This window comes from Dermochelys coriacea, chromosome 8, assembly GCF_009764565.3.
Source record: "Dermochelys coriacea isolate rDerCor1 chromosome 8, rDerCor1.pri.v4, whole genome shotgun sequence".
NCBI classification, from domain to species: domain Eukaryota; kingdom Metazoa; phylum Chordata; order Testudines; family Dermochelyidae; genus Dermochelys; species Dermochelys coriacea.
The window spans coordinates 74,162,252-74,178,667 of record NC_050075.1 but is presented as its reverse complement, the minus strand read 5'-3'; the positions used below and the strand labels follow the sequence as shown (position 1 = coordinate 74,178,667).

The following is a 16,416-nucleotide window of genomic DNA, read 5'->3' as shown; positions in this document are numbered from 1 at the left end:
ACACATACAATGACCTGGATCATATGCACTTATATACACAACCATAATTTAGGGTGCACATCCAACAAATCAAACTTCCCCAGCTGCTCCAAAATTTGATCCATCTAATCGTCCTCTCTCCCCTATGGAAAGAAAAGGATAAAAAAAGGGGGCCTTGAAATAGTGGCGAAACCTGGTGACCATTATGAACGGATATGATTAAATTAGAGTCCCATAGTCATCTTGGTGCAGTTTCACTTCCTCCCTGGTTTTCTTTTTGACCTGACATTTAGAAGTGTGCTGTCTTTGGCTCTCTTAACCAACTTCTGCATTTTTGTCTCTATAGGACTCATTTTATTCCCACAGATTTACTCTTATCCTGCAACTTCCCCATTCCTCGAAAGTCCCCTTTTTCCTCTTACAAGTCCTTTAGTAAAAACGTTCAAATAATTTCCACATTTTTCATCCACTGGTCTCATTACAGAATCCATTACTGCTATGATCTGACCCGCTGACAAAGCAAATGATTTCAATGAGGCTTGTATAATTAAGGGTTTGTGGGATTGGACACTGCTCTACACTTTATGTTATTCTTCAGTAGTCTCCCTTTTTTAAGATTCTGCCTAAGGCAACCTTCTTAGCAGGTCCCTTACTCTCTATAACTTTATCTATTAAGATACACAAAATTAAATAAGAGCTACACAAATTATGGGTACTTGGTCTAAGACTCCCGATCACCTCCAGGTTTAAGATATTCTCCCCTTTATTTTTTTTTCAAACATCATAAAAATTAACCCAGTCTAGAAACTAAGCTAAATTTTAAGCACTACATGAGTAACTGAAGAAACACAAACACTTCTATAATTTAATTTGCAACAAGAGTTTGAAAATAAGTTTATCTACCAAATATGTTTACTTGTTTAGACAATTTTTCTTCCTGATTTTTCTAACTTTTCAAATGGAGATTAAAATCAACCACAGCCTGTTTCTGTTTTGGTAACTTCCTGGTTCAGGTTTTGGTAGCACTAGTTTTGTTAACAGCTTTGCAGACAGGAATACACTTACTTACACTACCTCGGACTGTCCAGTCGGCTTCCAAGCAGAAACCACTGAAAGTTCTTCATTGACTTCCTAAAATTCCAAGGGGGCTTGTTTGCCAGTTAGTTTTAAGGCAGGTGAAATCTGCTTTCTAAATTATTTCAAAATTTCTTCATCAGTTCCATTATTGTTTGGTTTTTACTGTCTTTTCACCCCAACTTCGTATTTTCTCATTCTCCTAATCATTTAGCTACATGACATTCATGATTTACTCTTTAGGATGCCTCTGCACTTCCAAAGAAACCAAGGTTAAGCACATTTGTCGAGGCCAAAGTATGTTATAAAAGTACTTTTCTTGCCTGCATGGACAGAAAAATAAGTAATAATTACTTTTGAACCCAGAATTAACACACGTCTAAGCCCCTGATTAAATACTAGCAACATTTTTGAAAAATTTTCCCCACTGTTGCAGCTGAACAAGTGTTAACTTTGGGACCCCCTTTATGTAGATGGGCCACTGGCTGCCTTATCTAACTCTGCTGAGAGCAAGTCTACAACGCATAATGCCGAGAACTGTTACAGTTTCTGGAAGCCTGTCTACATGAGGGCTTCTGAAATTAAACAAACCCCACTTTCCCTAGTGTAGATAAGGCCATGGAGAACAGTGTATTAGCCTTGCTATAACCACAGATCTCTAAAAGTTAAACATGTCTTTTTTGTTTTTTTTTTTACAGTACAGACAAGAAAACTTAACATAACAAGACTTGACCATAACAATGCTACAGAACTATATTTTAAAGATCTATTTTCTAGTAGCATAGACAGCACCTAAAATCATGCACTTACATTTCAGCTTTCGTTCTTGATACTCTAACAGTCTGGACCATAATACACTGATTCTTAACTATATTTTCTTGTATACAATATACAGCGGGCATGGCTTACCAAGTTTTTATTTTTTTCCCCAGCCTGGACAGCACTGATAATGTAGTACATTTTATATATTTATTCATGGATAATTAAACTTGCACTCTGTTTCTAGGCCCAAAATGCTTACTTTTAACAACCAGAACAAACTTTTTAAAAAAACCACACACTTTACTGGAATCAAACAATGTAATTGTTCTGTTGGATAAACTTATTTTAAACGTGAAAATAATCTAAACAAGACTGGAAAAAGTGAAACATCACTGGTATTAAGAACATGAAAATATTTTATACAAGGAAGCCTTAATGACACTATAAAATGGCATTTACATTTTAGCTGGTTTAATCATTCAGAAAATCATAAACAAATTAATCCAGAAACAAGGATATTCAAAATAAAATGAAGAGACTGAAAATTTCCTTTACAAACATGATTCCACACTCCCAAAAGAATTTGTTCAGCCTACCCGACTTCTACGAGATACAGGAAGTCCCAATGATGAACCATTGTCTACATCTCCCATAAGGAAGTCTGAAACACTGCCATGAAAACAGAAAAAAAAACTGTTTCATTTGTTTGTTGCTTCTGAGCAGAATTTCTACAAATCACTCCAAACAGAAAGTTAGGTGCATATTAAAGAATCCATTATCTATTTTTTAAAAGCTCTGCCAACAGTATGCTCAAAAATAATCTATTTTATTTTAGCATACTCAAACTATCAAGTTTTTAAACTATCTACAAGAGCAACAAAATCCCAAGACTGCTCAAGGTGTGGTTCACTTAAGTTCATGTCTCAACCAAACTTTATCTAGAAGACAAATGAATATTTACTATTAGTCTGTATTAATTCTGTTCAGTATTATTCCTTTTAAATTCCAACCTATACCACTTACACGTTTCCAAAAGTGAACGCCAATGTGTCAATAGATGAAAATATTTCACTGAAGAGTTCTCTCTTGTTTTCTTCATTCACTTCTTTGAAGTTCACAGCTTCGGAAACAAACAGAATCCAAAAGAAGAAAGAAATTGTTCATGTTTGCAAAGCATACAGGAAAATTCACACAACAATCTTGTAGAAATCATCTATAGAGAAAGGTAACCCCATACTTCATGAAAGTATATTTCTAGAATTGTTTATAAAACATTATTTAGGAGCAAACTAATAAATGTAACTCAGGTTCAGGGCAAACAGACAAGCACAATAACCCCAAAAACTTCCAAACTGGGAATAAGGTTACCACCGTTCAATTCCCTACATTTCCCTATTCCCAGTTAAGGTCTGTGTGGAAGCTCCTTGGGGGGGGAGGAGAGAGGAAGCGGGAGCAAAGGAGGAAGGATGGCCACTCACAGGACTGATTCAGTCACCTACAAGGCAGTGGCAACACACATAAATGATTTAAATATTGATATAGGAAACTGCCTCTATCTTCCAGGCTGCTCAAGTAAGTCCAAACACAGTTTACCAAAAAAAAGGGCTCCATACAAATATATTCCTATTTCATATCTGAAAACAGAAATCCTATATCTAGATGAGATGTCCAGGGAAATACCACACGTTGTTTCCTTGGCAGAAACCTTCATTCACTATTAGCCCTGCAATCTGGTGACCCAGCTTAGTAACAGTTGTTCTGTTCCACTGTGCAAGTTGGAGGCAGTGGAGAGTACAGAGAAAATCTCTCTACCACCATCACATGTGATTTCAAAATAGGAAAAGGGTAGGGTCGCTCTTCACACTAACACTGTAGTATTAGAGCAACTGACTGACTAGGGCCTCAAGGTGCAACTGTAACACAAACAATAATGAGAAGGGAAAAATGATTTATTTTGGTAGCTTGTGTCAATACCCTGGGGGTAGGAGTGAACTTCTTACAGGAATAATCAAAAGCAAGTGGTGGCAGATAGACGAGGGGGAAAAGTAAGATTTTTTTTATCTAATCCCAAATCAAATCCTCAGGAATGATGCAAAGAGAAGTCTTCTGTTTCTCTCCAAAATACTCTCCCCTGAACCCAGGGTAGACCTCGGGTAGACAATATTAGTGATTTGCCCAAGCCAATGGAATTTATATTAACATCAATTCCTGAAGGCTTAATTGGGCAATGTGGAATTCTGGTTTACCCAGATGCCATAAAGTTTACACACACACACACACACACACACACACACACACACACACACACACACACACACACCCACCCCTTTTGCAACGTTCATGACAATATTAAGCCAACACAAATAATTCAACCTATTTGTATTTGTAGCGCTTCAAACATACAAAAATTTAAATATGGAAATAAACTCACTGTATGTATTTCTAGAATCAGTAACTCCAACATTAAGTGAAAATTTAATTCATTGTACAGAAATTTCCTAATAAGCTTATGCTTTTTAAGGCTTCAGCCTACACTACATCAAGGCTTCCTGCCAGATGCTTAAACCCTAATGGGTCACCAAAACAAAGAAAATACAGTAAGTAAATCAGGTATTCTCAGACTTCCTTTGTGAAAGGAAACGTTTTCACTAGTAAATTAACACAAATTCATTCCTCCCTCCTTGCATGTACTCAGCATGCCAACCGATTTGCCAAAAATATTTTTAAAAAGTGGTTTTATAAGAAGCTAGCCTGACATTAAGCAGTCTTGTGCTGTATAACAATTCTTTGGCATATGAAGAACGTACTGTAATGAAATGGCAACAATAGTTTAATAGTAGTCACATGACAAAAATAGCAGCAGTTACTACTGTAGTCATTGTTCCTTGTTAAGATCAAGGTTTCTCTCTCCCTTTCCATTTTATATTGTGTGATTAACATGAAAAACAACGCCTCTGGTACTTCTGAAGAAAAAGAAATACACGCTATAAAGTTCCACAGAGCAAACATGTTAGATTACAAGTTATGAGTGGATTTGTAAAAATCAACAGAAGAAAACATTTTGAAAACCCTCAACTTTGCAGAAATAATCAAAGTCTATAAATAAAGTCTTCCAAACTTAATCATTAAGCAACAACATTTAACTGAAGGATTTATGAATTACCATCCATCCATGATTGGAAAAAAAATTTAAAATGCAAGCACAAAATCCTGCTTATTTGAAAAATCATAAAATATATCAACTTATCAAACACAAAGGACTTACCATGAAAATATTTAATAAATCCTTAACCAAAATATCTTCAGAGAAGCAGTGCTTCTCTCACTGTATTAGTGAAACATTTAACATACAACCTCACCCTAAAGAAAGGCTGTCTGCACTAAGAATCAACTTTCCTGTTCCAGGAAAACTCATCCTCGTCTTGTTAGGCCTTCATTTTCAGTGATGGAAAAAACTTTCCCTTTCAGATTCCATCACATTAAGTGGGGTAACAAAAATTATATGACAAAAGAAGTTTCAGGACTCCCACCTCTCATCTAATAAGATTCCCAAAATATCCTACCAATAAAGTTGGATATAGATAGTTTTCTTCATGTCTCTTACTAGTGCATTGCTGATGTACTTAACATCAACTTTAAACATGCACACTCTTTCCCCAGGACATCCTGACTGCACACAATAGCTACTGACAACAATGGACTGTGGTAATATTTCCCTGTCTGGAAATGGCATCTATCTATAGTGGTGCAAGTTTCAAAGTGAGCATGCAACTTAATAGCATTTGCAAAGGAAAATGTTAATTTTTTTAAGTCACACTATAAAGATAACACACCTGCCATCTAGTGCCTGAAAGGCAATACGTGTAATATATTAAGGGTGAACTGTATTCTTAAAGGAACAAGAGGGATATGTACTGACAGTCAGCTTGACTAACCATCAAGACATTTTAAAACAGATTTCAGATTTTATATCTTCAAAGCCAAAGAAACCAGAAGCTTAATCCAAATAAAATGCCTAACACAAAACAGACTGTTTGGAACACTATGATTATGAATATTTTTAGAAATAAGAATTCCAGAGATATTCCTGGAGATAGTTACCCATACTACTCTAAAGCCAAGAGAGACTGAATCTGCTCTTTTGAATGAGATAGTCAAACTATGGTCTCCACTTAAAAGTTTTGTGAGTATAGCTATGTCAGTTAGGTTGTGATTTTTTGCCGATAAGGATCTTGCCAGCCACAGCTATTAATGCAGACACATTTACACCAGCAACAGTTCTTTTGCTAGTCTGTGTCCACGCTAGGAGGGTTTCCTGGTATAGTTATACTGACAAGCCTTATGTGTGATATTCTTCTCTTCAAAGGCTAATTCTACCATACTCAATTGAACAGACCTAACAACACTACTACTCCTTTTTCTCAACAAGATGCCTACAGTTCTAGCCTCCATCTGTTGCCAAATGATTCAGTTACTTATTATCTATACAAGAAGTTCATACAATTTTGTTTTATCTTCTTAACTGGATGACTCAGGGAGCACACTGGCTTTTGTATTCCAAGGTCTTTAAATAATAGCATTCTAAAAGTAAAATAATTTTTTTCCAATTACTTGAAGCCTTGTAGCTGTGGTTCTTCTGTTCAATGAACTTTCAGTTTAATCTCTGCTCTGAATGTAGGACTTTATTGACAAAACACTCATCAAAATGCCATGAATTCCAAATACTAGCTTATAGTCACCATTCCTTTCATAGGTAGTAAAATGATAGAGTTTGTGTCCATAATTGATTCTTGGCTACAATTTATGTTTGCCTAAAACCCCCATTCTGCAAATTCATACTTTCTTGAAGTCAGTGAAAAAAATGCAATCAAGTACACATTAAAGCAGAAGAGATGCAACAACACTATGCACTCTACCTTTCGCTACACTTGAAAACCACTCAGAAGCTATAGCTCGGGGTGGGCAAATTTTTGGCCCGAAGGCCACATCTGGGTATGGAAATTGTATGGTGGGCCATGAATGCTCTCAAAATTGGGGGTTGGGGTGCAGGAGGGGGTGAGGACTCTGGCTGGGGGTGCAGACTCTGGGGTGGAGCTGGGGATGAGGGTGTAGGAGAGTGCTCCAGGCTGAGACCAAGGGGTTCGGAGGGCAGGAAGGGGATCAGCGCTGGGGTGCGGGAGGGGTATCAGGGCTAGGGTGCAGGATCCGGGCAGCGCTTACCTCAAGCAGCTCCTGGAAGCAGCAGCAGCAGCAGCAGCAGCAGCATGTCCCCACTCTGGCTCCTATGTGGAGGTGCGACCAGGCGGCTCTGCGCGCTGCCGTGTCCGCAGGTGCCATCCCTGCAGCTCCCATTGGCCGGGAACCCATTGGCGGGTGCAGCGCGTGGGAAGCATGCGGAGCCCCCCAGCTGCCCCTATGAATAAGAGCTCGAGTGGGGACATACCGCTGCTTCCAGGAACCACGACACAGGTGGAGCGGGGCAAGCCCACGACCCTTCTCCCTGGCAGGAGCTCAAGGGCCAGATTAAAACATCTGAAGGGCTTGATGTGGCCCCCAGGCCGTAGTTTGCCCACCCTTGAAAAAGCTAGTAGCGCATGTGCAATGTGGTTGCTGGTCTGCTTGGTGGTAATAGCCATAAGGAGCCTTTTAGACCTAATCTTCTGGCACCAGCTTCCTATTTACTTCTGAGCAGGAGTGGTAATTCTATGAGATTTTCAAGCAACAGTTTGTAGATTCAGCACTAGGACTGGGCATTTCTAAGAGTGCCCTCAACACTGGAATTTGCTTCCTCGCTGATCTAAAAGAGGACTTGTCTGCACCTGCCTTAGTTAATTAGGGAAGACTAGGATTAATTGTGACCAGCTGACAATTGTATATGTCTACATGTATATGTCTACAAGAGACATAGCATGCTTATGTCATCATGATGGCATTTCCCAGCGTAGCTGTTTCCCACTGCCAGTTTGTTACTTTTAGCAGCTGATGAAAAACAACTTTTTTCCTAAGCTTTTGATTTAGGATGGATGCATGAATATTGGCTTATTTGAGCTCTTTTTACTTTGTTTCTTAATACAACACATGCTCACTGCATACTGTACATCTGCCTTGAGAGGCATCAATAAGTGCATTTTAGGAATATAAAATTTTTCATAAATGTTTAAGGACAAATGTGTATGGAACAGTGTTGCAATATCATTTGCTAGAGATCATTAGGGCAAAAGCACATTGTAGCTAATGGAAGGTCTAATCTTATATTGCAGTTAATCATGGTAGTTTTTATCTTGGTATATTGACTGACAGGAAAAACCACTTAACTAAAAGTAAACTGAACTTCCATATTCATATATTGAATTAGTTGAGATGCTGACATATTTCTATTAACACGATTTAACTGAGACAAAGCATCTTGTTTAAAAAGAGCAGAAGTTGCTGCTAGAGCTTATTCTTTTGTTATTAATCTTAAATTATTCAATTGTCAACAATTCCCTATACCATTTTTGGGCTGATTTTATCTTTCAAATTCTACCAATAATCCCCCAGTCCCTAACACCTTGCTGTATCTCTTTGCCACGTGTATAAGCAAACATACATTGGCTGAGCAACAGCTGCAATCCATGCTGTTCTAGACATGAGCTACAAATGAAACTCTCACCAGAACTTTGCAATAAGAGGTTGTTTTTTTTAAAGCTGGTATGAAGAACAAAGGCTCGAATTCACTGATGGCATAAGAAAGCACATCTCCATAGCAGTCAGTGCAGTGAATTTGGCTCCAAATTTATCACTTGTTTGCATCAGACTAACTAGGGGGGGAGAGAGAGAGAGAGGACATGTTTGCAAGTTGTTCAATTATCTCAACTGGGGGAGGCAAACTGGAAATATTTGACCAGTTCTATGCATTAAGTTGTTTGATCAGAGGCTTAAATTCAGGATTGCTTATGTACTTTTAAATTGTATCTCAAGGGGGAAAATTCTTCATAAAAAGGGCTTTGGTACTGAAGGCACTTCTCAGGTACCTGGTCCTCTGCAGTCTGTTTGGGAAAGTGGCTCAAGAGGCAGCCTCCCCCAACAAGTGAAAGGATCCACTCCTGCAGTTACAATGTCAAGAGAAGCTGATACAGGTAATTGGACTGCCCTACTCTGCTTTTCTGACCATGTCTGTATCAGCTTCTCTTGACATTGTTTTAGAGTTTTAGAACTCCCATCCTCAACTTGCAAACTAGTTTAGATTAGAGCATCCATGGAGTTGGAGACTGGTGGTGACACACAGCAAGGAATTAAGAAGTTGGGATGTGGAAGAGGAGAGTCCAACTGAACAAGCTGCGCAAAGACTCCTGTGGTTGAGAGCTCAGATTGAGATAGGTGCCTACTTCGTATAAAATCACCTTCTGCTTCAACAGCTGGCACAAAGCATATGCTGCACACAAAGCAAAGCATACATGCTGTAAACATGCCTGCAACAGAATAGCTGGCTCCTGAGGGGGCCAGGCTCCTAGTCTACCTGTGATAGGCTCTGTTAAGGAGAACAAGCCAACCCAGATCCACCTGCAAGTAGTTAATTGCCTACTTGGCTGGGCAGCAATTAATTAACTAAGGAACACCCAAGCGGCCCAATAAAAGGTTATGAGGCTTCAGAGAGACAGAGTTCCAAAAGCCAGGAAGGAAACTCCAGCTGAGAAGGAATTCTCGGGGAAGCTATTTAGGGAGCTCACCAGTAAAGGGGACTGAGGAAACATACTCCTAAACCAGAGAGGTTCTGAAAGGGGAGCACACCAAGAGAGCCAAGTCCCTAAGGAGAAGGATCTTACTAAAACAGCAGCAGGTTGCCACTCTGGAGAAGAGCTGCAGTGGTTTGAGCTCTGAGAAGGAATCCTTCCCCTGGCGATGGTAAGAGTCCCTCTACGGAAGGAAGGAGAGGCTGGGTTGAGAGCACCTTAATGATAAGGATGGGGAAGATAAGTGGATTTAGATGGGACAAAGAGATTAAGATTAACTCTCTCTCCCACTAAGGATGCTGGGGTGAAGGCTTGCTTGCATGTCTGATTGGCCTTTGGATGAATAAATTAGACTGAAGGGGTACACTTCACTACATAAATGTCTCATTGGAGAAACTGAGACAGTGACGACTGTAGTTCTGCACCTGGCCTGTGGGGAGGGTATGAGGAGTGATATGCCAGCTGCCCCAGGATAAGTACCCACCTTAATACCACTCTTGTGGAAGATTCCTACATAATTTAAAAGTAAGTGATGCAGGTGGTTTTGAGCCATTCCACAGAGCATAACAGAGAATTATATCTATGCTAGAGAGCACTGCAGTGTGATTCCTAACCCATAGAAAGCAAATAAGAAAGATAATATATAGGTTTAAAGTACTTTCTGTAAAAAAGTACAACTTTCATGCTTTTAACTTCTAGCAAATTTTTCCATAGGGTGGATTCTTTCCCCTTCACAACAGAGTTGCAGAAAGCAGGTCCTGGAACACTGGTGGGAAAGGCAGTCTCAAGAAGGTCCCTCAGCTCTTTAGCAATCCGGCAAAGTGGCTCAAAAGAGTGGAGCACGACAAAGGGACTTTGCATTCAGCAAATATTATATTTTAGGTGAAGTGAGATCATTTTTATACAAGTGCAAATTCTTCGGGGAGGGGGGCAGGAAGGAATAAAATTGCAGGTACTATTTGAAAGAGCACTGTTCACATAACTCATTTAAATCCCCAGGCACATGAGGAGAACAGTGAATGACTAAGACCAACATTAAAACATTTTTCATTGAAGTGTTTTGATAGCAAGCAAGTGACGAATACAGTATTTTATTAAAAGGAAGAGGGAAATTTACAGTAGTTAGGAAGAAAGCAGCTACACATCCTTTCCAGCTCAAGGCAAAGACTGTTACATACTGGAACAGCAAAATCACTGTCCCTATCACACACATTTTCCCTGTGTAAAGGTCTCTCATTCTATCAGGCAAGACCCTACTTAGAACTTGTCTTAACATACAATGCACTGGTGCAGCTGTGCCAATGGGAGAGCTTTTCCTGTCAGCTTAGTTAATCCACTTCCCCGAGAGGTAATAGCATTGTTGACAGGAGAACCTCTCCCATCGACATAGCACTGTCTACACAGGGGTTAGGTTGGTATAACTCACATCACTCATGGGTGTGGATTTTTCACACCCCTGAATGACACAGTTATACTGATATAAGTTCACAGTATAGACCTGACCTTAAATTCTCTAAATGAGCTATGGCTGCATGCCATTCTTCATGTGTACATAAAAAGCTATAGCCATGCTATTGGACCTAGCTGGGCTCACTTGCTGAAAAAAGACTGGATGATGCAACTGCACTGTTATACTATGCCCTTTTTATTTAAAGCATGTTGATAGTAATACTTTCATATAACTCATTATTAAGGTGCTGGTTTGTCATGGGGCTAAAAGCATCATGGATACTGTAATTTTTCTGTTTGACCATGACTTTTCTGTCTGCGATTTTAATAAAGCAGAATTTCCCAAATGGTGGGAAACAGGAAGGTTGAAGGTAGGTCACCAGCCCAGTGATGAGGGGAAGCCCCACTGGGGTGGGAGGGATGGAAAGCAAGTCAGCAACCCTGCACTCAGCTTGCAGAGATTAGGGTCAGGCATTACACTTCGGTGTGATCAAGTTGGAATTAGGGTTGTGGTGCGCAGGTGGAGGATGCTGCTGCAGGTGGTAAGTGCCCCCCTCAGTGGGGTGAGGAAGTGGGGAGATTTATATATGTTGTATTTAAAGGGGTATAGCTGTTTTCATATATCTGTCTTTAGACACCATTTCCCCCTAAAACATGACTTTTACCCAAAAAAAAGTAGCATTACACAATATACAATTATGTTTCACTAAAACATCGTGTAATAGCTCTATTACTCTCAAATGATGATAAAATTGTCCATCTAGTTTCAAACTTTGCAAAAACCAAACGAACTAACAGCATATGTTCTGGTTATTTAGCACTAAACTGAACACTAGCTATCAAGTCTATTTCTGGTGTGAGTGTACAAATTACATGGACTAAGTCCGGGTTTTAAAGATGACCTGCAAAGAAAGTCAAATGGAGTTTGTACCCATGCTATGATTACCAAAAAAAAAAAAAAAAAAAAAAAAATTTTTGAGCCAGGGGGAGAGAGAAGTGTTTTTAAAGTTTACTCTTCTGCTTGTTTTTTTTAATATTAGAAACTCAGGTCATTTGCTCTGACAGTGCTGACAGCAAATACAGAACCAGTGGAGTTATGACTTCACAGGAACCTCCATTTCCGGGAGAGCCCTACAGGAAACTCTGCTTGCACCATGAAGAGACAGAAGACTAGGGTTCTAGTGTCTGCAGTACTTCTAAAGCACAAGCAGGAGGAGCTACTTGGCAAGAAGAAAATAATCATAAGAAGTATTACCTCCATGTATGAGAATGATACAGATAAACCAAACAGTATTCTTAACTGACATACCAGCAATATCTATACCAGAGGGGAGGGAAAGAAATAATACGTTGGGTATCACTACAAAACGTAAGTAGAGAACAAGAGAAAATACCTAGAGCAAGGGAAAAGTTATATAAAGAAACACAAGATGTCAACATAGAGAATCCTCCATGTGGCTCTTGACAGAGGAAGAAAAGCAGGTGGGATTTTTACCCACACCTCAGAGCATTCTCCATGTCATGTAGGCAGCGCCTAGTGACGGCAACCCTAGCTAGCTCCACAGTAACTTCCTGGGGGACAGGATGATCTTAGGACTAGACAGAAAGTTGCATCCAAGCATACCTCCCAAGATTTCTAGTGGCTAAAGTGGAACAAATGTTTCCCCCAGGGGGTGGCAAGCCTGGCAGGTGGGGACAGAAAAAATTGCAAAGCAAGCCTGCCCACAGCCATCTGTGAGGGACACAAGCCACTACTACTCATAGCAGTGACTCTTGTCCCTCATGGATGGCTGGGCTCAGCTTCCCACTCTGGGCATCGCTCCCTGGACCCCGGTGCATGGAGTCAGTCAGGGGGCCAGCCCAAATTTGAGTGGCACTGCCACCCCGTTTGCCAGGGCCAGGTCTCAATGCCCAGAATGGGGGAGCTGAGGCCAGCCAGCCCTTCAAACGGAACAGGAGCTTTTGTGGGCAGTCCTGCAAAACCTGGGACTGCTGGAATGTCTGTCAAAGGTTAAGAGTAGAAAGCACTGCCAGTGCAGAGAGAGCTAGAATGATTATGCAGGTCACCCTAGCGATGTCTCTTCCTGTCTGGGCTGGGTCTGAAGCCAGCTGGAGAACTGCAGCAGCAAGTGCCCAGAGCAGCATGTGCCAACATCTACAACTCTGATATTCTGTTATTTATGGACAACTTTAGCACATTCATTTTGTCCTCCAATTTTGGGACTACAAAAGCAAGGCCTATCGAGCATTACACATTTGTATTACTGATCTGGAAGTTTATTCAATCAGGACATGATTTCATATCTTCTCTACACGTTTATATTATGAACCAATTGAAATCTGATAATATTAAAGAGGCATTTGCTGGAAGATCAAAGTAAACCTATTCAAGAGGGTAAATCTCATGTACTGACAAATATACTAGTGTTAATCTCAATTACATACATGTACAGTTAAACAAAGATTGATATGAAGAGACTGAGCTTTAAAGCACTAGGTATTATTACAGTTTGCTTCCTGTAGTACTGTAATTCATTTTTTACTTTATTAAAAATGGAAGAGCAAGCTTATTTAATAATACAGCTGACTTAGGGGAGTGGTGGGGGAAGAGACATACTTTAAAATGTACTGGACGACTCAGAAGTTTAAAATAATTTGTATAAGGCTATTTTCCTTTTGCATATCTGCAATCTAGATCATAAAGTTTTATTGTTCCATAGCTGATACACTGAAATAACAGACCCTTGTGTTATAAATTACTAGTTGCCCATTTTTCCTGAATTTGAGAGGTGATATATTCTTACCTTTCACCTTTGCAATGACTGTTCCTGCAGCACTAAGAATGTCAACTGAATTGAGAGTCTGATGTTTACTTATCACTGCCTTTAGGACACGCAGCAGCTCCCCTAAACGTTCATGAACAACATGATGCAGACAATCTTCATTTTCTGAAAGAGATTTTTAAAAATTGGGTCAACGCAATTAGAAAACTATCATGGACTTCTGTAAGTCCAGTCTCACAGTGACATTCAAGTCTTTTGGGTTGTGTTCCCTGCTGTGGTTAAGATTGCACTGAAATCTCAACTTCACTAATAAAGCTCTAAGCTAACAAAAGTTACTTTATATGTCGGTATTTGCCAGTAGTTTTTTTTGCTTCATTGTTATCTACAAGATTAAAAAATTCATTTCCCCAAAAGAATTCCAACCAAATCACTAGAAGGCTAGGAATGTTATGATGGAGGTCCTCATACCTAAGAAAATAAAAGGCCTAAACCATGTCCCTGTTGTTACCTTACCAGGGTATCAGGGAATCGATTTAATCCACTTCTATTTTGAAGGAATTCAGGATAAAGTATGAATAATGCCTAATGAAACAATCGTTTTTTTAAAATATATTGGAAATATGGCATCAACCAAAAGCATAATAGCAAGTTATTTAGTGCAAGAGAGCACATTAAGATTAGCTAGCTTTTAGCTTAAGTGTCAACCAAAAGGTTTTCAGCATCCTATGATGCTTACTTCAGAAAACCTAGAACTAATTAACAAGCAGGGCTATGAAATGGCATACGTGCCTTTTCACAGCATAGTTATCTTGGTATGCAGTTTTTTTTGTAGGTATTTTTGTATGCATGGTAGAGGCTGAACCACAGACTCTTCCGTTCCATTACGGAAATGGCTTTGGTGCACAGAGTTTAAGTTTCCCGTGCACTAGAGTGCTGCTTTGCAAGCTGTGGTAAAAAGTTGTCAGATTCATGAAAGACTAGCTTATAAAAGAAAGAATAAAAAGAGGATCTAGTACAAGCCGATTCACTTCTTTGTAGAGCAAAAAGGGACAATGACTGTTACTGTGACATTTGTACATAACAAAATTTAACACCTGGAAGCTGAAGCTAGACAAATTCAGACTAGAAATAAGGTGAACATTTAAAAAATGTTAATAATTAACCATTGGAGCAAATGGAGCATCTTTCTAAAAATAAAGATATGTTCTAGCTTGAATCAAATCCATAACTTCTGGTGAAGAACTGCTTGATGAAATTCTTTGGCCTGCATAATGCAGGAGGTCAGACTAGATAATCACAGTAGTCCCTTCAGGCCTCAGTCTGTGGGCTTGTCTTCACTACCAGGATAAGATGAACTAAGTTATGCTCCTCCAGCTATCTGAATAATTTAGCTTAGGTCAACTTACCCCGGTGTCTTCACTGTGCTCTGTCAATGGGAGATGCACTCCGGTCGACCTCCCTTACTCTTCGAAGGCAGAGCACTCTGCCGTCGATTTAGTGGGTCTTCACTAGACCTGCTAAACTGACCCCCTGGCTGAATTGATTACATCAATGTCTATCTCCCCATAGTAAAGACCAGCCCTATGAAAGCTTCACTCCCACTCTAATTACTTAATAACTACTATTTGAGGTTGGGTGACAGTTATAGAAAAGGAGCATCAGGAAAAAAATAGATGGCAGTGCAATACTGACCTATACTGAAACTAAAATTGGATCACAGCAGTATCCAAACAATCCCAAGAGAGTACTGCACTTTAATATACAACTCATTCTAAAGCAATTTGAAGCCTGAAGAATTAGAGAGTCTATAAAACCACATTCCACTTGTGCATTAAAAGTAACATCTGTAAAAACAGAATATTTCTCAAGCCAAAAATTACATAGACAGTTAAAGTACAACTGGTGCCAAACTCAAGTTTCAAATACATATTAAAGTCTACACTTTAATATGTTGGAGTATGAACACATTTTCTACTTACGTCTCTCAAAAAAGGAGACATTTGGCTAGGTCCAAATTAGGCTCATCTAACAACACAAGTAAAAAAAGCCCTGTTCAGGGGCTCAAACTGCCATCTGTTTGCATTATGATACTGTACTATTTTGTTTACAAAAATATTTGAAAACCATTTATTGTTTCCAACAGCAGGAAAAGACAAAAAGGTCTGTGATGAAATTAATGCTGACAGAAAAATGCCATCATGAACTACGGGTGAACTGCAGTCAGCAATTTTAATTTATCCACAGGAAGTCTCGTTTGTTATTGTCCATTTGGGGAAAATATACAGTACTGGGGAAGGAAACAAAAGTGTAATATGCCAGGTTAATAATAGAATTTCTATTACCAATCTGCTCTATATCTAGTTCAATTATCACCTTAGACAAGAAAAAATACAGTTTACAATGAAAAGACAATACCCAGGACAAGGTAAAACCAACAAGTTTCTAGGCTGACACAATCTCATTCCACTTTCAAGAAGTCACATGATCATATTTGCTCTCAATTTGCCTTCCTCCTTCTCTCCCACACCATACAATTTACCTTATCTGTATGAAGACAAATGAGAATTTCATCCATCAATGAATATTGCATCAAGTTCAAGCCCTTTGTCCTTATTGTTCTGGGCTGCGATACCTAAAACACCACCTAGGTTTCTAGA

At 39.3% G+C, this 16,416-nt stretch overlaps 1 protein-coding gene and 1 long non-coding RNA gene across 8 annotated transcripts in view; one reads left to right on the top strand and one right to left on the bottom strand.

The window, feature by feature from the left end:
* ARHGAP29 (Rho GTPase activating protein 29) overlaps window positions 1–16,416 on the bottom strand; it is a 92,559-nt gene that overhangs the window by 24,914 nt on the left and 51,229 nt on the right. For all 7 annotated transcript variants that reach the window (XM_038413095.2, XM_043491288.1, XM_038413097.2 and 4 more), the window contains exons 3-5: window positions 13,781–13,924; window positions 2,839–2,935; window positions 2,412–2,484 (exon numbers count right to left, since the gene is read on the bottom strand). In XM_038413095.2, coding sequence (XP_038269023.1) covers window positions 2,412–2,484; window positions 2,839–2,935; window positions 13,781–13,924 — 314 coding nt within the window. The remainder of the gene's footprint in view (window positions 1–2,411; window positions 2,485–2,838; window positions 2,936–13,780; window positions 13,925–16,416) is intronic.
* On the top strand, window positions 9,349–13,781 carry LOC122455599. The gene is made up of 3 exons (XR_006273917.1): window positions 9,349–9,699; window positions 10,242–10,409; window positions 12,017–13,781. It is a non-coding gene; the product is annotated as an uncharacterized LOC122455599 (long non-coding RNA).